The following is a 20855-nucleotide window of genomic DNA, read 5'->3' as shown; positions in this document are numbered from 1 at the left end:
CGACAAGCGCAAAAAGCAAAACTTAGAGTATTGCATGCGTGTTCACGTATTCTCACATAGAATTGAGTGACGGAAAAAAGTGAACAAAAAACCTAACACCCCACTCTTGCGCAAACCCGATTGCATATTCTCATGTGAGCTAACCAGACATAAAAATATGAATATTTAACATTCCAATGTTCTTCACATAACAGAATATGTTCTATTTATTTATAAATACATATTGCTACATATATCTTATGTTTTTTGGTACAATATATATCTATACCTATATATCTATATAGAGATATACAGATATATATAGGAATATCTATTTATAAATACTTAGAGCATATTCTGCTATGTGTAGAACATTGGAATGTGAAATAGTAAATACATAGTTAAAGCCTTCATTAAAACTGAATATTGCGTAAATATGATTGTTCATGTTTTCATCTATTTAACTCCAACTGGGTCCTTTGCACACACACACACACACATATATATATATATATATATATATATATATATATATATACATACATACAGTGGGGCAAAAAAGTATTTAGTCAGCCATTTTCATCATAGGTATACCTCAACTATGAGAGACAAAATGTGGAAACAAATCCAGACAATCACATTGTCTGATTTGGAAAGAATTTATATGTCATATGGTCAGATGAAACCAAAGTAGAACTGTTTGGTAGAAACACAACTCGTTGTGTTTGGTGGAGAGTGAATTCTGAGTTGAAAAATTAACAATATAAATCAGTGTGCCAACAGTGTGTGTAACCAAATTACAAAAAACTCCTGTTAATCACACATACAAGAAAACTCCTGTTTAAAAGTGTGGTGAAAATTATCAACAACGTGTATGTAAATATATATATATATATACACTAGTATGATGGATGATGGTTAAACTAACTTGCAATATTATTGAAGTGACATAAACCTTTTCATTATAAATACCAGTGTATAGTGGCAGAAAATAACAAACAAGTGCAATATACACAAACAATGTCCAAAGTTAATATCAAAATGGAGTATATTCCTCTCACTTCCAAACCGCTAGTGTACGGTTAAACGAGCGCTGGCAGGAAGCTTCTTCACAAATCTTGTTGGTGGCCCAAGATATACAGATCTACAGAAAATGATATAAACAAAGACGGTGCCACCATAGTGCGTTATCAGATGTAAAAATCACGCCAGCCCAGCGGATATTATGTCGGACACTTGAGAAGTGTCACAAGCGCGTCCTGGACTCTTAAGAGTTGTCCAGCTAACTCACACTCCTGCGGACTCGATCTCCAGCAGCTAATCCACGATCAAGGTCTTACACTGGACGGATGCCAGCGTCTCTGGTGTACTCTCCTTGCCGCCAAGCTCTCCGAATCTGTAGCCGATTGCTACACCGGACAGTCTTTTAATTGAAGATCAGAGTGCAAGAATGCAAATATAAAAATGAAAGTTCGTGGCACAAAGTCTAGATAAAAAGTAAAAAGACTTTATTCATGTAAAACACAACGTTTCTCGGTCTTCAATGACTGTTCCTTCAGGTGCATATACATATATTCAAAAATGCCACAGAATTCTGAGTTGCAACCAAAGAACACCATACCTACTGTGAAGCATGGGGTGGCAACATCATGCTTTGGGGCTGTTTCTCTGCAAAGGGAACAGGACGACTGATCCGTGTACATAAAAGAATGAATGGGGCCATGTATCGTGAGATTTTGAGTGTAAACCTCCTTCCATCAGCAAGGGCATTGAAGATGAAACGTGGCTGGGTCTTTCAGCATGACAATGATCCCAAACACACCGCCCGGTCAACGAAGGAGTGGCTTCGTAAGAAGCATTTCAAGGTCCTGGAGTCTCCAGATCTCAACCCCATAGAAAACCTTTGGAGGGAGTTGAAAGTCTGTGTTGCCCAGCGACAGCCCCACAACATCACTGCTCTAGAGGAGATCTGCATGCAGGAATGGGCCAACATACCAGCAACAGTGTGTGACAACCTTGTGAAGACTTACAGAAAACGTTTGACCTCTGTCATTGCCAACAAAGGATATATAACAAAGTATTGAGATGAACTTTTGATATTGATCAAGTACTTATTTTCCACCATAATTTGCAAATAAATTCTTTCCAAATCAGACAGTGTGATTGTCTGGATTTGTTTCCACATTTTGTCTCTCATAGTTGAGGTATACCTTTGATGAAAATTACAGGCCTCTCTCATCTTCTTAAGTGGGAGAACTTGCACAATTGGTGGCTGACTAAATACTTTTTTGCCCCACTGTATATGGAAGTAGAATACCCCTGACCCCAACAAAGTGTTGTCAGAAATAAGCAGCAGTTAAAATGACTGCGCTACATAAAACACAACTAGGATTCCAATAAGCAGCTAACACAATAACAAAGAAGGAAGTGTTTCCTTCAGAGAAAAGTGTGCAAAAAAGAGAGTGTGGAAGCGCTGTAGTAGGAAAGCCTAATAAAGTCCAAAGGATCACTTGTTACAGTTCTCATATATTGTATATTAAAACAATAATGGATCACAGCATGAATATATAAACAAAGGCCAATCCGATAAGTATCCCACTTACTAGAAAGTACCTCAATAGTATGAGGTAACTTGCCTCATTTAGTGAGGGAGAGACCTCCGGTGTATCACTGGTGGAGAAACTTCCTGGAGTATGAAATTTCAGAGACTTTATGTGTGTCTTCCTCTCAGGAGGTAATCAGGGTTCATGCGTGTCCCAGAATCATATGAGAAACAGAAACACACTATCGTGTAATACTGCAGATTTATTGTATAACAAAATATGTAAAAAAGTGATTTTTCACTCACATGTTTAAACCCCAAGATTATTTCTGAATTCTGAAATGATGGATAGGTCATCCTCCAATCACGGCTTCCCCCCCAGGGGAATCAGTGTCTTATTCAATGCTGTGATTGTAGGAAGCCGGATTCCTAATTTTAGACCCAGGAAGAGGCTTTGCGACGGGTGAAGGAAGCTGGAGCTGCTGTCAAGATTAAAGGGTAAGTTATTTTTCACAACAGGAGTGAAATGTAAATTTTGATCAATTAAAGTGCCCCTGTTTTTAATCAAATTTTTAAAAACCGGGCACTTTAGCATCAAAATTTACATTCACTTTAAAAACAGAAGTATAATATATAAGTATCTACCTATTCCTTGAGATCTGGAGAGAAGTATACTCTCCTTGTCTAATGAAATGACTTTAGACTGATTAGTTTGGGTGACATACTAGTGCAGTAGCTCCATTGATACCATTGGGTATAGAATGGGCTTCTGCATTTAAAGTATGCCACTGAAAATTGACATTTTCTTTTTTCTTGTTTGCGCTGTAAGCATAAATTGTGTATATATATAAACACAAAACTGGCACTCTGTGGTCTGTCAAAAAAAATCTTTTACTGTGAAAGTAGTGACGTTTCGGGGACAAAGTATCCCCTTCCTCAGACTTTGTCCCCGACACGTCACTACTTTCACAGTAAAAGATTTTTTGGAAAGACCAGAGAGTGCCAGTTTTGTGTTCAGCTATATTTAATTACACTAGCACCCTGGCAGTTGATATACTAAGTGAGGGTGCTCTCCCTTGTTACTATATATATATATGTGATAATGATACTTTTTTTTTTTATCCTGATTGTTTGGGTTTACTTATGTAAGCATTTATTGTCACAGAGCTATCAGCCGCAATCTCACAATATCCTCTGTATGCACACTCGGGTACTCATGTGTGTTTACCCGATCGTCATGACAACCATTCACACTGTCTCTATTTGGGCCGGTGCTGACTGATGACATCAGCACTCGGCGCGATGCGTTCCAGTGTGCGCATAGTCTATGGGATTGATGTGCGGACCCGCTCGTTACCATCTGTATGAGGTTAAGGTAAATTGGTTATAGTATTTAAGATTGGGGTTGGGTGGTGTTCACTATGTCTTCACGGCCTCCAATTGAAAAAGGCTCCTGCGAGAGCCGAAACTTCATGGGCTAAGGCCCTTGTCTTTATGTTTTCTGCATAAAAGGCTTTTGGAATATATGTGTTTTGCCTGCTTTTGTTTGGGTATCCCTCCATCGCTAAAGCCGGGCGTGGGATTACTTATATCATATGTACTTTATTCTCAGCAGAGCACCAGGTGGATGTAACAGATGGTGTGTGCCGTTTCCTTTGCACACTTATATATATATATATATATATATATATATACATACATACATATCCATCTTTAGAGATGTATATGTATGAATCTCAATGTTAAATCCCTTTGCCTGCTTTTTTTTCCCACCTGAGATTTCATATTTTTGAGCGCTTATAACTAGTTTGTGCAATATTTTTTTTAAATCATTTTTATTAGTGTTATTTTGAGTGTTTGTAATGTATATTTGATGTGTTTTTTTGCAACTTAATTGTTTTGCAAAACAGTTAACCAGAGCTCTGAAGTTGCGGTAATCATTCTAGCGTAAATCGCAATTGTTCTCATTCGATTGTGTTTACTTTTAACTCGTAATACCTGCAATAAACCCGATAAGAACAAACACTTGTGATAAACCCCTTATGGCTTACGCGTGCAAACATTTGTGCTCCACTTGTAATCTGGCCCTAAATGTTTTAATGACCAGAGTATGAAGAATGTTAATTTAATGTGCTGCTTAAATTAAATGCTTTGATCCCCAGAGTAAGGAGCACATTAGTTAATAGAGCGAGTGAGTGTAGTGTGATTTTTTTTTTTTTTTTTAAATAGCTGCTTTTGCCTGTTGTATCCCCACCTAAACTGAAAACTTAAATGATTAAGTTCCTGATTATAGAAAAGCTATGTAAATGAGAAGGTTAAGAAGTAATTATGCTGCCATTGGGGGGTGGGACAGAGAGATAATAAAATGTTAATTTTCCATTGATCTCTCTAAGGACCTGATGATTAAAAACCCACCCCCATGGAGAGAAATCACACAAAATCTTTAGGATTTTTTAAAAACTTTTATTTTAATATTCTTTCCTTCACATCCCTGCATAGAGAGAGAAACATATTTCAAGGTAAAGTTTATGTTTCTAAAGTTTTTTTTATGGAACTTGCCGCAGTGACAAGACTTCTTAGATCATCATACCTGAGTGGAGAGCTTTAGAACATTGGGCACTAAGTATTTGTCTCACTGTGTAGTTAGTGAGAGATAAGGTAATGAGGATTTTGTGTAAATATAGAGGGATAAATTAATGCATCTGGTCTCCCTGTTCCTAGAAGTAGACAATGTACTCAGATAAGCATGATTTCTGCTGCTACCTCTTGTTTACATGTTTTTTTTTTATGGCCAATACTATAGTATTGACTTTTTCAGTATAGGTGGCGATTACTTTTTAACAAAGGGAACAAAGATAATTTGATAATAGAAGTAAATTGAAAAGCTGTTTAAAATTGCATCTTCTATGCAAACCATAAAAGTTTAAGTTTAAATTTACTGTCCCCTTAAAGGGACAGTTCACCCAAAAAATGTCCCCCCTTTAAATTATTCCCAATGATCCTTTTAACCTGCTAGAGTGTATTAAATTTGTTACAAGTAGCTCCTTTACTCCTATTTCAGCATTTGAAATAGCTGATTTAGCCTGTGGTATCACCACCTATACTGAACAAATTAATACTGGAGTATAGGCTATTGAATAGCCTAAGTATACACAGCCAGCAGAAGAGATTACACTCTCAGTGGGATGCAGGATAGTTAAGTAATAAAATTATAATTTTCCATTGTTCTCTCTATGTATTGAACTTTGGTGTTCCAGTCAAATAAAATATAAGAAAGCAAGTCTGTTTACACAAACTTAGAACATAATGAGATCTGATATCACCTTTAAGTTAAACCCATTGTAATAGGCTGTGGTTTCAAAGCACAAAATCAGCTACTTCATATACACAAATAAGCATGAAAATGGAATTTCTCAAATATTTTATACTCTGCAGTTGGTATAACAAGTCATTTAAAATACATTAATGGAAAAACTATTTTACAGCGTACTGTCCCTTTAATATTGATTTGGGAATAATATTACCATTACATATTTATCATGTTTATACACATTTACATGTATATCTACAAAGTATGCTTTATCTACTATTCCAGTAAAGTGATATAAAGAGGCCTATTTACCAAATGTCTGTCGGACCTGATCTGACAGTGCGGATCAGGTCCGACAGACCTCGCTGTATGCGAAGAGCAATACGCTCTCCGTATTCAGCATTGCACCAGCAGCTCACAAGAGCTGCTGCTGCAACGCCGCCCCCTGCAGACTCGCTGCCAATGGGCCGCCAGCAGGGGGTGTCAACCCGATCGTACTCGATCGAGTTGAATTCCGGTGATTCCTGTCCGCCTGCTCAGAGCAGGCAGACAGGGTTATGGAGCAGCGGTCTTTGTGACCGCTGCTTCATAACTGCTGTTTCTGGCGAGCCTGCAGGCTCGCCAGAAACACGGGGCCTCAAGCTCCATTCGGAGCTTGATAGATAGGCCTCAAAGTGTTGAAAAGAAAGTTACAGCACATACAGGCATATTTCTATGCACTAATGAAGTAAAGTAAATAAATCAATTGGCGTTAAAGCACATAGTACTGCCTTGCACAAGCAAACTTTGGAAAATAATCCTGTATTGTCTCTGGATTAGTTGAAGGTCCATAGCTATCTGACAGCTCATACAGGAGTGTTTCTAGGAATATGTTTTTGAAGGACATTGAAGAACACCAGAGGCTTATTGAAACTTCAGATGACAGATCTTTCTTGCTGTATTTTAACTAAAAAAATCCCTACTTTTATGTGCTATACTACCTAAAACCTGCTACTATGAAAGACAAATATATAGGGGCATATCTATCAAGCTCCGTATGAAGCGTGAAGCCCCGTGTTTCTGGCAATCCATTAGGCTACCCAGAAACATCAGTTATGAAGCAGCCGTCTAAAGACCGCTGCTCCATAACCTGTCCGCCAGCGTATTGCTCTTCGCATTCAGCGTGGTCTGTCGGACACGATAAGTCCCATTGTCTTAGATGATGTATCTCCGGTATTAATATGCAGAAAACGAATGAGGAAAAAAAAAATTACAAAAAATAAAACATGGATAATAAATAAAAAATCCATGCATACGTTTCTAAAACATTTTTCTGAAGACATCCTAGAAAGTGTTTTACATCTGTAAAAAAGTAATTGAGCTTTCATTTCTATATTAGTTGTTCTCATAGCTTTTCTGTATCTTGAGCTGAATTGTGTATTTCTTACTATAAAGGAATTTCAAATCATATTAAAAGCTTTCTCAATCAGTTATTAAAAGTTACTATTAAAAGCTACAATCAATGAAATCTATTTTTTCTGTCATGATTTAGATAGAACATACAATTTTAAACAACTTTCCAATGTACATCTTTGATCAAATTAGCTTCTTCCTCTTTGCATCCTTTGTTGAAGGAGCACCAATACACTATTTGGAGCTAGCTGAGCCAATGACAAAAGGTATATATGTGCAGCTACCAATCAGCAGCAAGCTCCAATAGTGCATTGCTGCCCCTGGGCCTATCTAGAGAATACAAAGGAAATGAAGCAAATTAGATAATAAAAGTAAATTGGAAAGTGGTTTAAAATTGTATTTTGTATCTGAATTATGAATGAATAAGCAAACAAGCCCAGTATAACCATCATGCCCATATACAAATGACACTCATATTGTTTCATACTTATCATGATGGTTTCAGAACACAAGATGTTTATTTTACAAATATAAATGATAATACTTACAGACTTTGCAATGGGATCAATCCAAACACTTGTAAATTAATCTTTAGAGATGCCAAATCGCCATTGTATTTTTCATTTTTGTTTTGATTTCCAGTTTCAATCACAGGCCCCGAAGATAAAAGCAATATTTTAAAAAGTAATCAGTACTGCAAGCTAGAATGGCTGTGAAATGTTATAAATGATGTTTTACTGTGGGAGGAGATGCTTTTCTGACACTGGTGGAGTTTTAAAATGGCCACCTGCATCTAAGTTGTAATGATGATGATACCTTTAGACAGTTATGAATGACAGTACAATTTACATGATTTAACCACATAGCAGAATATGTTCTAAGCATTTCTAAATAGATATTTTCCTATATCTATCTGTATATATCTATACATATATATAATCATGTATATATATATTAATATATATAGTTATAAATATATATTGTACCAAAAAAAAATATCAGTTATATGTAGAAATATTTATTTATGAATAAATAGAAGATATTCTTGTAGGTGAAGAACATTGGAATATGTAATATTTATACTTGTGGTGTTTTTTTCTCCATTAACGTTTGTGGGGAAATACGTGAACGCGCACTCGAAATTCTAAGTTTGGCTTTTTGCTCTCGTCCATTTAGAGAGTAATAACAGTTTACTTTTAATTCATAATACGAGCGCAACCCAACGAGCGTAATAAGCGTACTTCTAGAGCAATTGACACTTGAGCGGGAGCATTAATTAGCTCCCCACTTGTAATCTGGCCCTTAATGTCTTTTACATGTGTTTTGTGAAAACATTTTTTTAAAACATTTAAACTTTACTTCAGCAATAACTATAACTTTCAACTTGAAATATGAGCGCAAGTTAGTGCGTTTGCAATATCCATTGAAAGAGTAGGCTGTACTAAAGTGAAGTCGGCTGCGCTAACACTTCTCTGGTAACGGTCTTTACCATGGACTTGTAACGCTCCAGCAATATTGCGTATCGCAACCCGCGCTATATCAATAGCATACCACTTGGCCTATGACCTTTTTAAATGTCCATGATATATACCAGAACATAATAGGTGAAGAATTATCCAAATTAAAGGGGCATTCAAATCAAAATTAAACTAAAGGGGCATTCAAATCAAAATTAAACTTTCCAGCATTCCAGTTTACTTCTGTTATCAAATTTTCTTAATTTCCTTGTATTCTTTGTTGAAGAGCATAAGGAGGTAGACTCAAAAGCGTACACATGTCTTGAGCATAGTATGCTAGCAATATTTGCAACAATATTTGTAGCAATGTTATACATTTGGAGTTTGAAGGGTAGTAGTAAGTGCGCTAGAAGAAGCTGAAGGTATCCGTTGAGAATATGTTTAATCTTATATGAAAATGAAATATAATTGTATGGTATGTGAAAATATATATGAAAAAATATGTGAAAAAAATATATATGAAAAAATAATATAATATACAGTGATATATTCACCTTTAGGGAAGTGTTAACGTACCCAAGGGGTACCTTTAAATAGTCTATATCAAGGATTTAAGTGTAAACCAAACTAAAAAATGTGTTAAAAAGTTGCTTATCAGTGATATCTGTGATACAAAAGTAAACAAAAATGATGAAATGTGTAATTACGATATATTCACCATATAAAATATAAAAAATATAAAAAATACCCTAAGGACTTTTCTGAGTATACCTGAGATAATAATACCTCTATCTAAATTATAAGTGAAAAAAAAAAATCAAGGAAAAGCATCCAAAAACAAAAAGACCTAACTGGTAAAAGCATTATGGAATTTTTTCCATGCTACTCCTGTAAGGCGTGTAGCCACAGTAATAAACTGAAAAATATCATAATAAATAACCGAGAGAAACCCCTTGTCATTAAAGACACTATAAGATGTACCAATAAAAATATAATTTATATCTTAAAGTGCTCCTGTAAACTTTTCTACTTTGGGGAAACCAAAAGAATGGTTAGGGACCGAATAAGAGAACATATTGGTAACATTAAAAATGGGAGAGATGATACTCATTTATACAAACATTTTAAATTAGTCCATAAAGGTAATACCAAAGATTTAAAATATTGGGGTGTACAAAAAATACATAGACATTGGAGAGGCAGGAATATAGAGAAGAAGTTATTAATAAGAGGCTGAATTAATCTATAAATATGACACTCTATACCCGAAAGGTCTAAACTCTGAACTAGACCTCTCACCATTTCTTTTTGAATAATCAAGGATCATATTAAATCTGCATACAACAAATTATTTGAATATATAACAAAGAAGGATTTTCCACTAGGAAAGATCATATACACTCCCTAATGTTAAAGATAATCTATATCACATCTGTTATTTGCTTAGTCTCAAGGCCATATTATCGCTAAGAAAACTCTCTCAATTTTATATTTTTCTATATCAATAATGTAAGATTGGAATGTTGTAATATATATGCTATATGAAGAGATCCACAATTTTGAAAATACCCAACAGAAACTTAAGAAACGAAATGACAAAAAGCAGAATACAATATCAGCCAGAATGAAGGATATATGTTTTTATTAATTTGAAAGAAAAATTTCCACCTTAAAAACCAGGATATATACAAGGAATACAATGCTCAGATGTACAGAACACTTGAAATTCCACCTTAAAGAATAACAATTAAGGAATAACCAATCAGGGACTTCAAGACCCCTTTATAAGGACACACCTTGCCAGTCACCTGTATCTTTATAAAACGCGTTGATCTAAGTGACTGTGCATATCTTTCTTTACATCATATGAATGATGATATCTGAAATCTAAGAACTTTTGAAAATTTTGAGGTAACCCGGGTTAATCCGCAAGTTTAACATTCCTTTTGTGCTTGAGCTCTTTTTTCTCCTGCGTGCACTAGCACTAAGTGCAGGGAATTACATTAGCTACAAAAGTAGTGAAGTTATCCTGTAACTGTATTTGAATAGAACATCCGTTAGAGCCGATAATCTGCACTGACAGCTGGAAAATGTACCGATGACGTCAGACGCCGAGGTGCATGCAGCGTACTGATTCAGTCTGGACTCTGGGGACTGACATCTGATATCGGCCTCATACGAAGGTAAAAGGATTTTACCACACAAGAAAACAAGGTAAACTGACTGTATTACATTAAGAGGAGTTTTATAATCGCTCCTGTAATCAGACACAAGTCCGGCCTTTAAAACTACCCTCTACGGCATTTGCACAGACATCTACAAACTGTATCATCCTACTGGCTTTTATTTATGCTAGAGACTGCTTTTTGGACTATAAGTCTGTCGTAGGACAGAGTGGACCTACTATAGCTTCAAAGTGAAACAAATACGCCTTTTAAACATACAGCTTGTGGCAAATTTATTTGATATGCATAAATATTGATTTTATTAGACCTTTTTTACTGTTGGCTTTGGGGAGACATCCCCCTTTTTAAAATTTTACTCATATCGTATCTTATAAATAAATCCTGATATATACATTAGTTCATGTCTCGTAGTAGGTTTTTAGATCTGTCACCTCTTATATAGTGATCTCCAAATCTGTTATAACACATTTTAACACTGAGAGTCTCCTTCCCTTGGTAATAAGACTATTGTAATTACACAGTTGATGATTTATTCTTTATTCACACATCACATAGATCACAGATAAGCATCTCTTTCTTAGGTATTCTTAAGTTTGTTTTTCACTTATAATTTAGATAGAGGTATTTTTATCTCAGGTATACTCAGAAAAGTCCTTAGGGTATTTTTTATATTTTTTTTATTTTATATGGTGAATCTATCGTAATTACACATTTCATCATTTTTGTTTACTTTTGTATCACAGATATCACTGATAAGCAACTTTTTAACACATTTTTTAGTTTGGTTTACACTTAAATCCTTGATATAGACTATTTAAAGGTACCCCTTGGGTACGTTAACACTTCCCTAAAGACTGTATACTATATTTTTTTTTTCATATATTTTTTTTTCACATATTTTTTCATATATATTTTCACATACCATACAATTATATTTCATTTTCATATAAGATTAAACATATTCTCAACGGATACCTTCAGCTTCTTCTAGCGCACTTACTACTACCCTTCAAACTCCAATTACACTTGAAAAGAACAAAGGATCTTTTCATATTGTAAGTTGTGTGGTATCCTCTCCATAACCAGCGCTCTACTAAAGCACACCTTATACTAATGTTATACATTAGCAACACTGCTGCCATATAGTGCTTCGAACACATATATGCTCTGAGCATATCTAGGTATGCCCTTTAATAAAGGATATCAGACAAATTAAGTAAATTAGATAATACAAGTTACGTAGAAAGTTGTTCAAAATTGTATACTCTATCTGAATCATGATAGTTTTATTTTGACGTTTAGCACTGCCAAATGGAGCTGGAACTAAAAAACTGTGTATGGAATTGTATATTAGACATAGAGAGCTGGTATTAATTATAGTAGTCCTTGAATTAAGAAATATACATCTAACTGATAATTTTGCCTAAAGCAAAATTGTCAAAATCTTAGATATGTAGGAGTGTCTCATGGTTTTTATTATATGGGTGTATTTAATTCAATATGTGATGTAGTTACTGAGTACTTAGGGAAAATATAAAGATCCTAATCATATTGCAGGATTATCACAGTTTGAAATAGAGTTGCCAACCCTCCCTTATTTCTAGGAAACTCCCTTATTTGCCCAAACGTTTTTACAGTCTCCGAGGTTCTGTTATTTATCTGCTGTTAGAACATTTTTCTCACTTATTTTTTAAAAACATGTAAAATCTTAATTTCAAACATTTAATAATGTGCTCTTGTACTCTTATTTAAAAAAAGTTTAATGTCTTTACTCCCGTTGTGCCTTAGATGAGAATTCACGGCTTTGCATAAAGTTGTTGAATGTATTAAAGTAGACTGTGAATGAAGATGATTTGTCTGAAGAATTTTGTTGTACCAAACTGTATCAGATTGTAAAATAAAGTGTGGTTTTTTTTAGTAGCTACTTTTATAATTTGTTGATTTTCTATGTAAAATTTGCTGACTCCTTAGTCTCACTTTCTTCAAAGAAAAAAGTTGGCAACTCTAGTTTGGAATTTCAGCTAGACCAACAATTCCACAAATAGCCAAACCCGGCCCACAAAACACATGCAATTCCGCCTCACAACCATAACGCCGCTTAAAGAACACCTGCAAATCTGTCCACTTGTGTCCCTTAGCAAAGGCCTCTCAGTCTCGGAAAACATCTGGAACATTATTTAGATCATAGTTTTCATTGTTTATTCATAAATTTTTATTACCAAGAAGTACATGTACAAATAAAATCAAAAATCATAATAATAATACAGTTTTTATATCATTACAGCTACAGAAACTTAAGAAATCCCTTTCATTCAAGACCAAAAGCATGAGAAGCAAAAGTGCTGACAATTTCTTCCAGAGGACTAATAGCGATATGAAACTACAAGCTGAATTAGAACCACATGTGAGTCCAAAAAATACGTGCCAGATCAAAAGTTCAGAGAGCCCGACAAATACTCCAACCAAAACAACCCAGCAGTCCGACAGCAAAGCTCACACGTTTCAGGAACATGTATTTAAAAAACCAACATTTTGCGACTTATGCAACCACATGATTGTAGGTAAGTTTTGGGTGTTAATGAAATCTTATTAGTCATAATGTATATGAGTTCTAAAAGAACAGTCCTTCATTGTTAAAGGGATACTACACCCAAACTTTTTCTTTTAAGAATATGCACATAACTCAAACTGTTTTGTAGCACTTAGAGACACATGCACACTCCTGAGCCTACCTTATGATCAGGTGCTACGTTTCTAAAAAGGTTACTAAGAAAAATATGTAAATTTAAAGGGCCATTGTAGTGGAAAAATGACACGCTCTAATTCTTTAGAACACATCATTTTAACTCTAGCGAACATACAAATCTATGTTTAACCCCGCAAAGGGTTTAGCTGCTTGATCCAGCTGTGCCATTGCTGCTGACAAATGGCTCAGCAGTTGTATCTGCTCAGGACAAGCAAAGCTCTGAGACTCCAGAGTGACACTTTAACTATGTGTTTAACCTATTTGTGGGGTTCAGTACGTAGTATTGCAGGATTGCTAGTACTAATGTTACACGCTCCAACAAATTATAACGTCATTTTTGCAATTTAATGTCCATTTAACAAATGAATAAATTGGGAATAATTTAAAAATGTTACCCTCTATCTAAATAATGAAACTAATTTTGAGTGCCATGTCTTCTAATAATGGTAATAATATTGCAAATAATGTACAACGCTTCTTATCTATGACTTTAAAAGGCAATGTTGCTGTGATTATAACAAAGGATCTGCAGAACTATTGGCACAATATTGCTGCATTTAAAGGGACAGTTTACCCTAAAAAAACAAAATTTATGCTTACCTGATAAATTTCTTTCTCTTGTGGTGTATCCAGTCCACGGGTTCATCCATTACTTGTGGGATATTCTCCTTCCCAACAGGAAGTTGCAAGAGGACACCCACAGCAGAGCTGTCTATATAGCTCCTCCCCTAACTGCCACCTCCAGTCATTCGACCGAAGACAAGTAAGAAAAAGGAGAAACTATAGGGTGCAGTGGTGACTGTAGTTTAAAAAATAAAAACACCTGCCTTAAAGTGACAGGGCGGGCCGTGGACTGGATGCACCACAAGAGAAAGAAATTTATCAGGTAAGCATAAATTTTGTTTTCTCTTGTAAGGTGTATCCAGTCCACGGGTTCATCCATTACTTGTGGGATACCAATACCAAAGCTTTAGGACACGGATGAAGGGAGGGACAAGGCAGGTACTTAAACGGAAGGCACCACTGCCTGTAAGACCTTTCTCCCAAAAATAGCCTCCGAGGAAGCAAAAGAATCAAATTTGTAGAATTTAGAAAAAGTATGAAGCGAAGACAAGTCGCCACCTTACAAATCTGTTCAACAGAGGCCTCATGTTTAAAAGCCCATGTGGAAGCTACCGCTCTAGTAGAGTGAGCTGTAATTCTTTCAGGAGGCTGCTGGCCAGCAGTCTCATAGGCTAAACGGATTATGCTTCTTAGCTAAAAAGAAAGAGAAGTTGCCGAAGCCTTTTGGCCTCTCCTCTTTCCAGAGTAGACAACAAGCAATGCAGATGTTTGACGAAAATCCTTAGTAGCTTGCAAATAAAATTTTAAGCCACGAACTACGTCAAGATTGTGTAACAGACGTTCCTTCTTTGAAGAAGGATTAGGACACAGTGACGGAACAACAATTTCCTGATTGATATTCCTATTAGATACTACCTTAGGAAGGAAACCAGGTTTGGTACGCAAAACTATCTTATCTGCATGGAAGATCAGATAAGGAGAATCACACTGCAAGGCAGATAACTCTGAAACTCATTGAGCCGAAGAGATAGCTACTAAAAACAGAGCTTGATATCTATGGAATGCAAGGGTTCAAACGGAGCCCCTTGAAGAACTTTAAGAACTAAATTTAAACTCCATGGCGGAGCAACAGGTTTAAACACAGGCCTGATTCTAACCAAAGCCTGACAAAAATGCCTGAACGTCTGGAACATCAGCCAGGCGCTTGTGCAAAAGAATAGACAGAGCAGAAATCTGTCCCTTTAAGGAACTAGCCAATAGTCCCTTTTCCAATCCTTCTTGGAGAAAAGATAGTATCCTGGGAATCCTGACCTTACTCCACGAGTAACCCTTGGATTCACACCAATGAAGATATTTACACCATATCTTATGATAGATTTTCCTGGTGACAGGCTTTCGAGCCTGAATCAAGGTATCAATGACCGACTCGGAGAAACCACGTTTTAATAAAATCAAGCGTTCAATCTCCAAGCAGTCAGACGCAGAGAAACTAGATTTGGATGTTTGAATGGACCTTGGAGTAGAAGGTCCTGCCTCAGCGGCAGAGTCCATGGTGGGAAGGATGACATGTCCACCAGATCTGCATACCAAGTCCTGCGTGGCCACGCAGGTGCTATCAAAATCACTGAAGCTCTCTCCTGTTTGATCTTGGCAATCAGACGAGGGAGGAGAGGAAACGGTGGAAACACATAAGCCAGGTTGAAGGACCAGGGCACTGCTAGAGCATCTATCAGCATTGCCTGGGGATCCCTTGACCTGGACCCGTAACGAGGAAGCTTGGCGTTCTGACGAGACGCCATCAGATCCAGTTCTGGTTTGCCCCATAGTTAAGTCAGCTGGGCCATAAAACCTCCGGATGGAGCTCCCACTCCCCCGGATGAAAAGTCTGCCGACTTAGAAAATCCGCCTTCCAGTTCTCTACTCCTGGGATATGGATAGCAGATAGATGGCAAGAGTGAACCTCCGCCCATAGAATTATCTTGGAAACTTCCCCCCTGATGGTTGATATAGGCTACAGTCGTGATATTGTCCGACTGAAATCTGATGAATCTGACCACAGCTAGCTGAGGCCAAGCCTGAAGAGCATTGAATATCGCTCTGAGTTCCAGAATGTTTATCGGAAGGAGGGCTTCCTCCTGAGTCCACAAACCCTGAGCCTTCAGGGAGTTCCAGACTGCACCCCAGCCCAGAAGGCTGGCATCTGTCGTCAATATAGTCCACTCTGGCCTGCGGAAACTCATTCCCCTGGACAGGTGGACCCGAGATAACCACCAGAGAAGAGAATCCCTGGTCTTTTGATCCAGATTTAACAGAGGAGACAAATCTGTGTAGTCCCCATTCCACTGATTGAGCATGCAAAGTTGCAGTGGTCTGAGATGTAGGCGGGCAAATGGAACTATGTCCATTGCCGCTATCATTAGGCCGATCATTTCCATACACTGAGCCACTGATGGCCGAGAAGTGGAAAGAAGAACACGGCAGGAAGTTAGAAGCTTTGATATCTGACCTACGTCAGAAAAATCTTTCATTTCTACTGAATTCTTTAGAGTTCCTAGGAAGGACACTCTTGTGAAGGGAGAAAGAGAACTCTTTTTCTCTGTTCACTTTCCACCCGTGAGACCTCAGAAAGGCCAGAACAATGTCGTATGGGGACTTGGCGATTTGAAAAGTCGACGCCCTGAATCAGAATGTCGTCTAGGTAAGGAGCCTACCGCTATGCCCGCGGCCTTAGGACCGCCAGAAGGGACCCTAGAACCTTCGTAAAGACTCTGGGCGCCGTGGCTAACCCGACGGGAAGAGCCACACAATGGTAATGCCTGTCCTAGGAAGGCGAACCTTAGGAACTGATGATGCTCTCTGTGAATCGGAATGTGGAGTTAAGAATCCTTTAAGTCCACCGTAGTCATATATTAACCCTCCTGGATCATAGGGAGGATGGTTCGGATAGTCTCCATTTTGAAGGATGGGACCCTGAGAAATTTGTTTTGGATCTTGAGATCCAAAATTGGTCTGAAAGTTCCCTCTTTTTTGGGAACTATAAACAGGTTTGAATAGAAACCCTGTCCCTGTTCCTCTCTTGGAACTGGGTGGATTACTCCCATAACCAGTAGGTCTTGAACGCAACGTAAGAATGCCTCTCTCTTTATCTGGTTTGCAGATAATTGTGAGAGATGAAATCTCCCCTTTGGAGATGATCCTTTGAATTCCAGAAGATAACCCTGGGAAACAATCTCTAATGCCCAGGGATCCTGGACGTCTCTTGCCCAATCCTGGGCGAAGAGAGAAAGTCTGCCCCCTACTAGATCCGGTCCCGGATCGGGGGCTACTCCTTCATGCTGTCTTAGAGGCAACAGCAGGCTTCTTGGCCTGCTTCCCTTTGTTCCAAGTCTGGTTAGGTCTCCAGACTGGTTTGGACTGGGTGAAATTTCCCTCTTGTTTTGCATTAGAGGAAGCCGAAGCTGCGCCACCCTTGAAGTTTCGAAAGGAATGAAAATTAATCTGTTTGGTCCTTAATTTATTGGACCTATCCTGAGGAAGGGCGTGACCTTTTCCTCCGGTAATCTCAGAGATGATCTCCTTCAGGCCGGGTCCGAATAGGGTCTGTCCTTTGAAGGGGATGTTAAGAAGCTTAGACTTCGAAGTAACGTCTGCTGACCAGGACTTAAGCCATAGCGCCCTACGCGCCAGAATGGCAAAATCTGAATTCTTAGCCGTTAGCTTGGTTAAATGAAAAACGGCGTCAGAAATAAAGGAATTAGCTAACTTAAGAGCTTTAATCCTGTCTAAGATATCATCTAACGGGGTCTCCACCTGTAGAGCCTCCTCAAGAGACTCGAACCAAAAAGCCGCTGCAGCAGTAACTGGGGCAATGCATGCAAGAGGCTGGAGAATAAAACCTTGATGTATAAAAATTTTCTTAAGGAGACCCTCCAATTTTTTATCAATAGGATCTAAGAAAGCACAACTGTCCTCGACGGGGATAGTTGTACGCTTAGCTAGGGTAGAGACTGCTCCCTCCACCTTAGGGACCGTCTGCCACGAGTCCCGTATGGCGGCATCTATGGGAAACATCTTTTTAAACGCAGGAGGGGGAGAGAACAGCACACCTGGTCTATCCCATTCCTAAGTAATAATTTCCAAAACCTCTTAGGACTGGAAAAACATCAGTGTAAACAGGCACTGCAAAGGTATTTGTCCATCTTACACAATTTCTCTGGAACCACAATGGGGTCACAGTCATCCAGAGTCGCTAAAACCTCCCTAAGCAATAAGCGGATGTGTTCAAGCTTAAATTTAAACGCTGTCATTTCAGAATCAGACTGAAGCAAACGCCTTCCCTGAATCTGACATAGTCACCCACAAGATAGAAGCTCTCCTGCCTCAGCTCTGAGCATTGTGAGGGGTATATTCGGACACAGGTATTAAAGCGTCAGAAAGCTCTGCATTAGTTCTAGCCCCAGAGCTGTCTCGCTTTCCCTGTTAAACCTGGCAGTTTGGACAATACCTCTGAGAGGGTTGCATTCATAACTGCCGCCATGTCCTGTAAGGTAAAAGAATTAAACGCGCTAGATGTACTTGGCGTCACTTGAGCGGGAGTTATAGGTTCTGACACATGGGGAGAGCTAGATGGCATAATCTCCCTTTTTTTAGTCAGAGAATCCTCTGGAGATAAATCTTTAAGCTCCATAATATGGTCTTTATAGTTTACAGAAATTTCAGTACATTTGGTACACATTCTAAGGAGGGTGTTCAACAATGGCTTCCAAACATATTGAACAAAGGAGTTTCCTCTAGGTCAGACATGTTTAACAGACTAGTAATGAGACAAGCAAGCTTGAAAAACACTTAATAAAGGTGAAACAGCAATTAAATAAAACGTTACTGTGCCTTTAAGAGAAAAAAACTAGCACTTAAACTGCAAAACAGTGTAAAAATATAGTAAAGTCTTCAAAATTTTTACAGTGTGTGTAGGGGACTAAAGCAACATTGCATCCACTTGCAAATGGATGATTAACCCCTTAGCACCCAAACCGGATTCAAAAACATCAACCACTTGTAAAAAAACAGTTGCGCAACTGCCACAGCTCTGCTGAGGCTCCTACCTGCCCTCAAATACAATTTGGTGAAGGAATAAACCCCTTATAACGGTCCTCAGATGCCAAAGGACTCCTCTAGGGAAGCTGGATGTCTCAGTCTGAATTAAAACTGCGCAGCAATAGTGCTAAAATAGGCCCCTCCCACCATGTACTGGATATCAGAGGGGCCTTAAGAAAATACTCCTAGGAGTATCTGACTAGCCAAGTGGAAAACTAGGCCCCAAATAAAGATTTATCTCCCTCAGAGAAAAAACGTTCTATTTATGAAAAACATGTAAACGTTTTGACACTGAATAATATTAACATGAGTATTACCCTGTTTTGTAAGCATGATCCCAGTCGCTGTTAAATCACTGCATCAGGCTTACCTCAAATACACATGGCTCTGTCAGCATTTTCTAGAACTTATTTCATCTCTCTAGAAATAAAAATACTGAACATACCTCAAAGCAGGTAATCTGCAGGCCGTTCCCCCAACTGAAGCTTTCTTCCATACTCTTCAGTTATGTGTGAGAACAGCAATGGACCTTAGTTACAAACCGCTAAGATCATCAACCTCCAGGCAGAATTCTTCATCTAATTTCTGCCTGAGAGTAAAAACAGTACTACGCTGGTTCTGTTTAAAAATAACAAACTTTTGATTGAAGATAACACTACACTAAGTCACCACTTATCTCTTGATACTTCCCTTGTCGAGAGTTGCAAGAGAATGACTGGGAGTGCAGTTAGGGGAGGAGCTATATAGACAGCTCTGCTGTGGGTGTCCTCTTGCAACTTCCTGTTGGGAAGGAGAATATCCCACAAGTAATGGATGAACCCGTGGACTGGATACACCTTACAAGAGAAATTTCCCTCTTTAATTTGTTCCCAATTTTTACCCATTCCCCAGTTTTGCATAACCAACAGTTATATTAATATACATTTTACCTCTGTGATTACCTTGTATGTATACAAGCCTCTGCAAACTTCCCCCTTAGTTCAGTTCTTTAGACAGATTTGCACTTTAGCCAATCAGTGCTGACTCATAACTCTGCAGGAATGTGCACAATGTTATCTATATTGCACACATGAACTAGCACTGTATAGCTGTGAAAAACTGTCAAAATGCACTGAGATAAGAGGCGGCCTTCAAGGGTTTAGAAATTAGCATATGAGCCTACCAAGGTTTAGCTTTCAACAAAGAATACCAAGAGCACAAAGGTAATTTGATGATAAAAGAAAATTGGAAAGTTTAAAATTATATAAATCATGAATGTCTCTTTAAGTATAGGCTACAGAAAGGCTGCATAGCCTACATATGACATTACACTACCACTAGGGGTTAGGAGAGGTAAGTAAAATAAAGGTTAATTTTCAATTTCCAATTTTCTCTCCAAGTATTGTGCTTTGGTATACAGAGAGAGATAATATAGAGACACATGTATGTACAGAAAGTCATAAAATAAGGAAATCTGATTTCCCTGCAAGCTCAACTGATATTAAAAGGTTGTGGTTTCAAAGAACAACACATGCTATTGCATATCCAAAAATAAACCTAAATAAGTAATTTCTCATACGTTCTATACTCTGCAACGGGTATAACA

General features: G+C 37.8%; 1 protein-coding gene across 1 annotated transcript in view; it reads left to right on the top strand.

Annotated features, from left to right (window-relative positions):
* The window catches only part of STAC (SH3 and cysteine rich domain), a 472981-nt gene that overhangs the window by 141038 nt on the left and 311088 nt on the right, over positions 1 to 20855 (top strand). The window contains exon 2 of the mRNA XM_053714461.1: positions 13151 to 13427. Within this exon, the coding sequence (XP_053570436.1) occupies positions 13151 to 13427 (277 nt within the window). The remainder of the gene's footprint in view (positions 1 to 13150; positions 13428 to 20855) is intronic.

Source organism: Bombina bombina, chromosome 5 (genome assembly GCF_027579735.1).
Source record: "Bombina bombina isolate aBomBom1 chromosome 5, aBomBom1.pri, whole genome shotgun sequence".
Classification (NCBI taxonomy): Eukaryota; Metazoa; Chordata; class Amphibia; order Anura; family Bombinatoridae; genus Bombina; species Bombina bombina.
The sequence above is the reverse complement of the archived record's forward strand: the minus strand, read 5'-3'. Positions and strand labels throughout refer to the sequence as shown.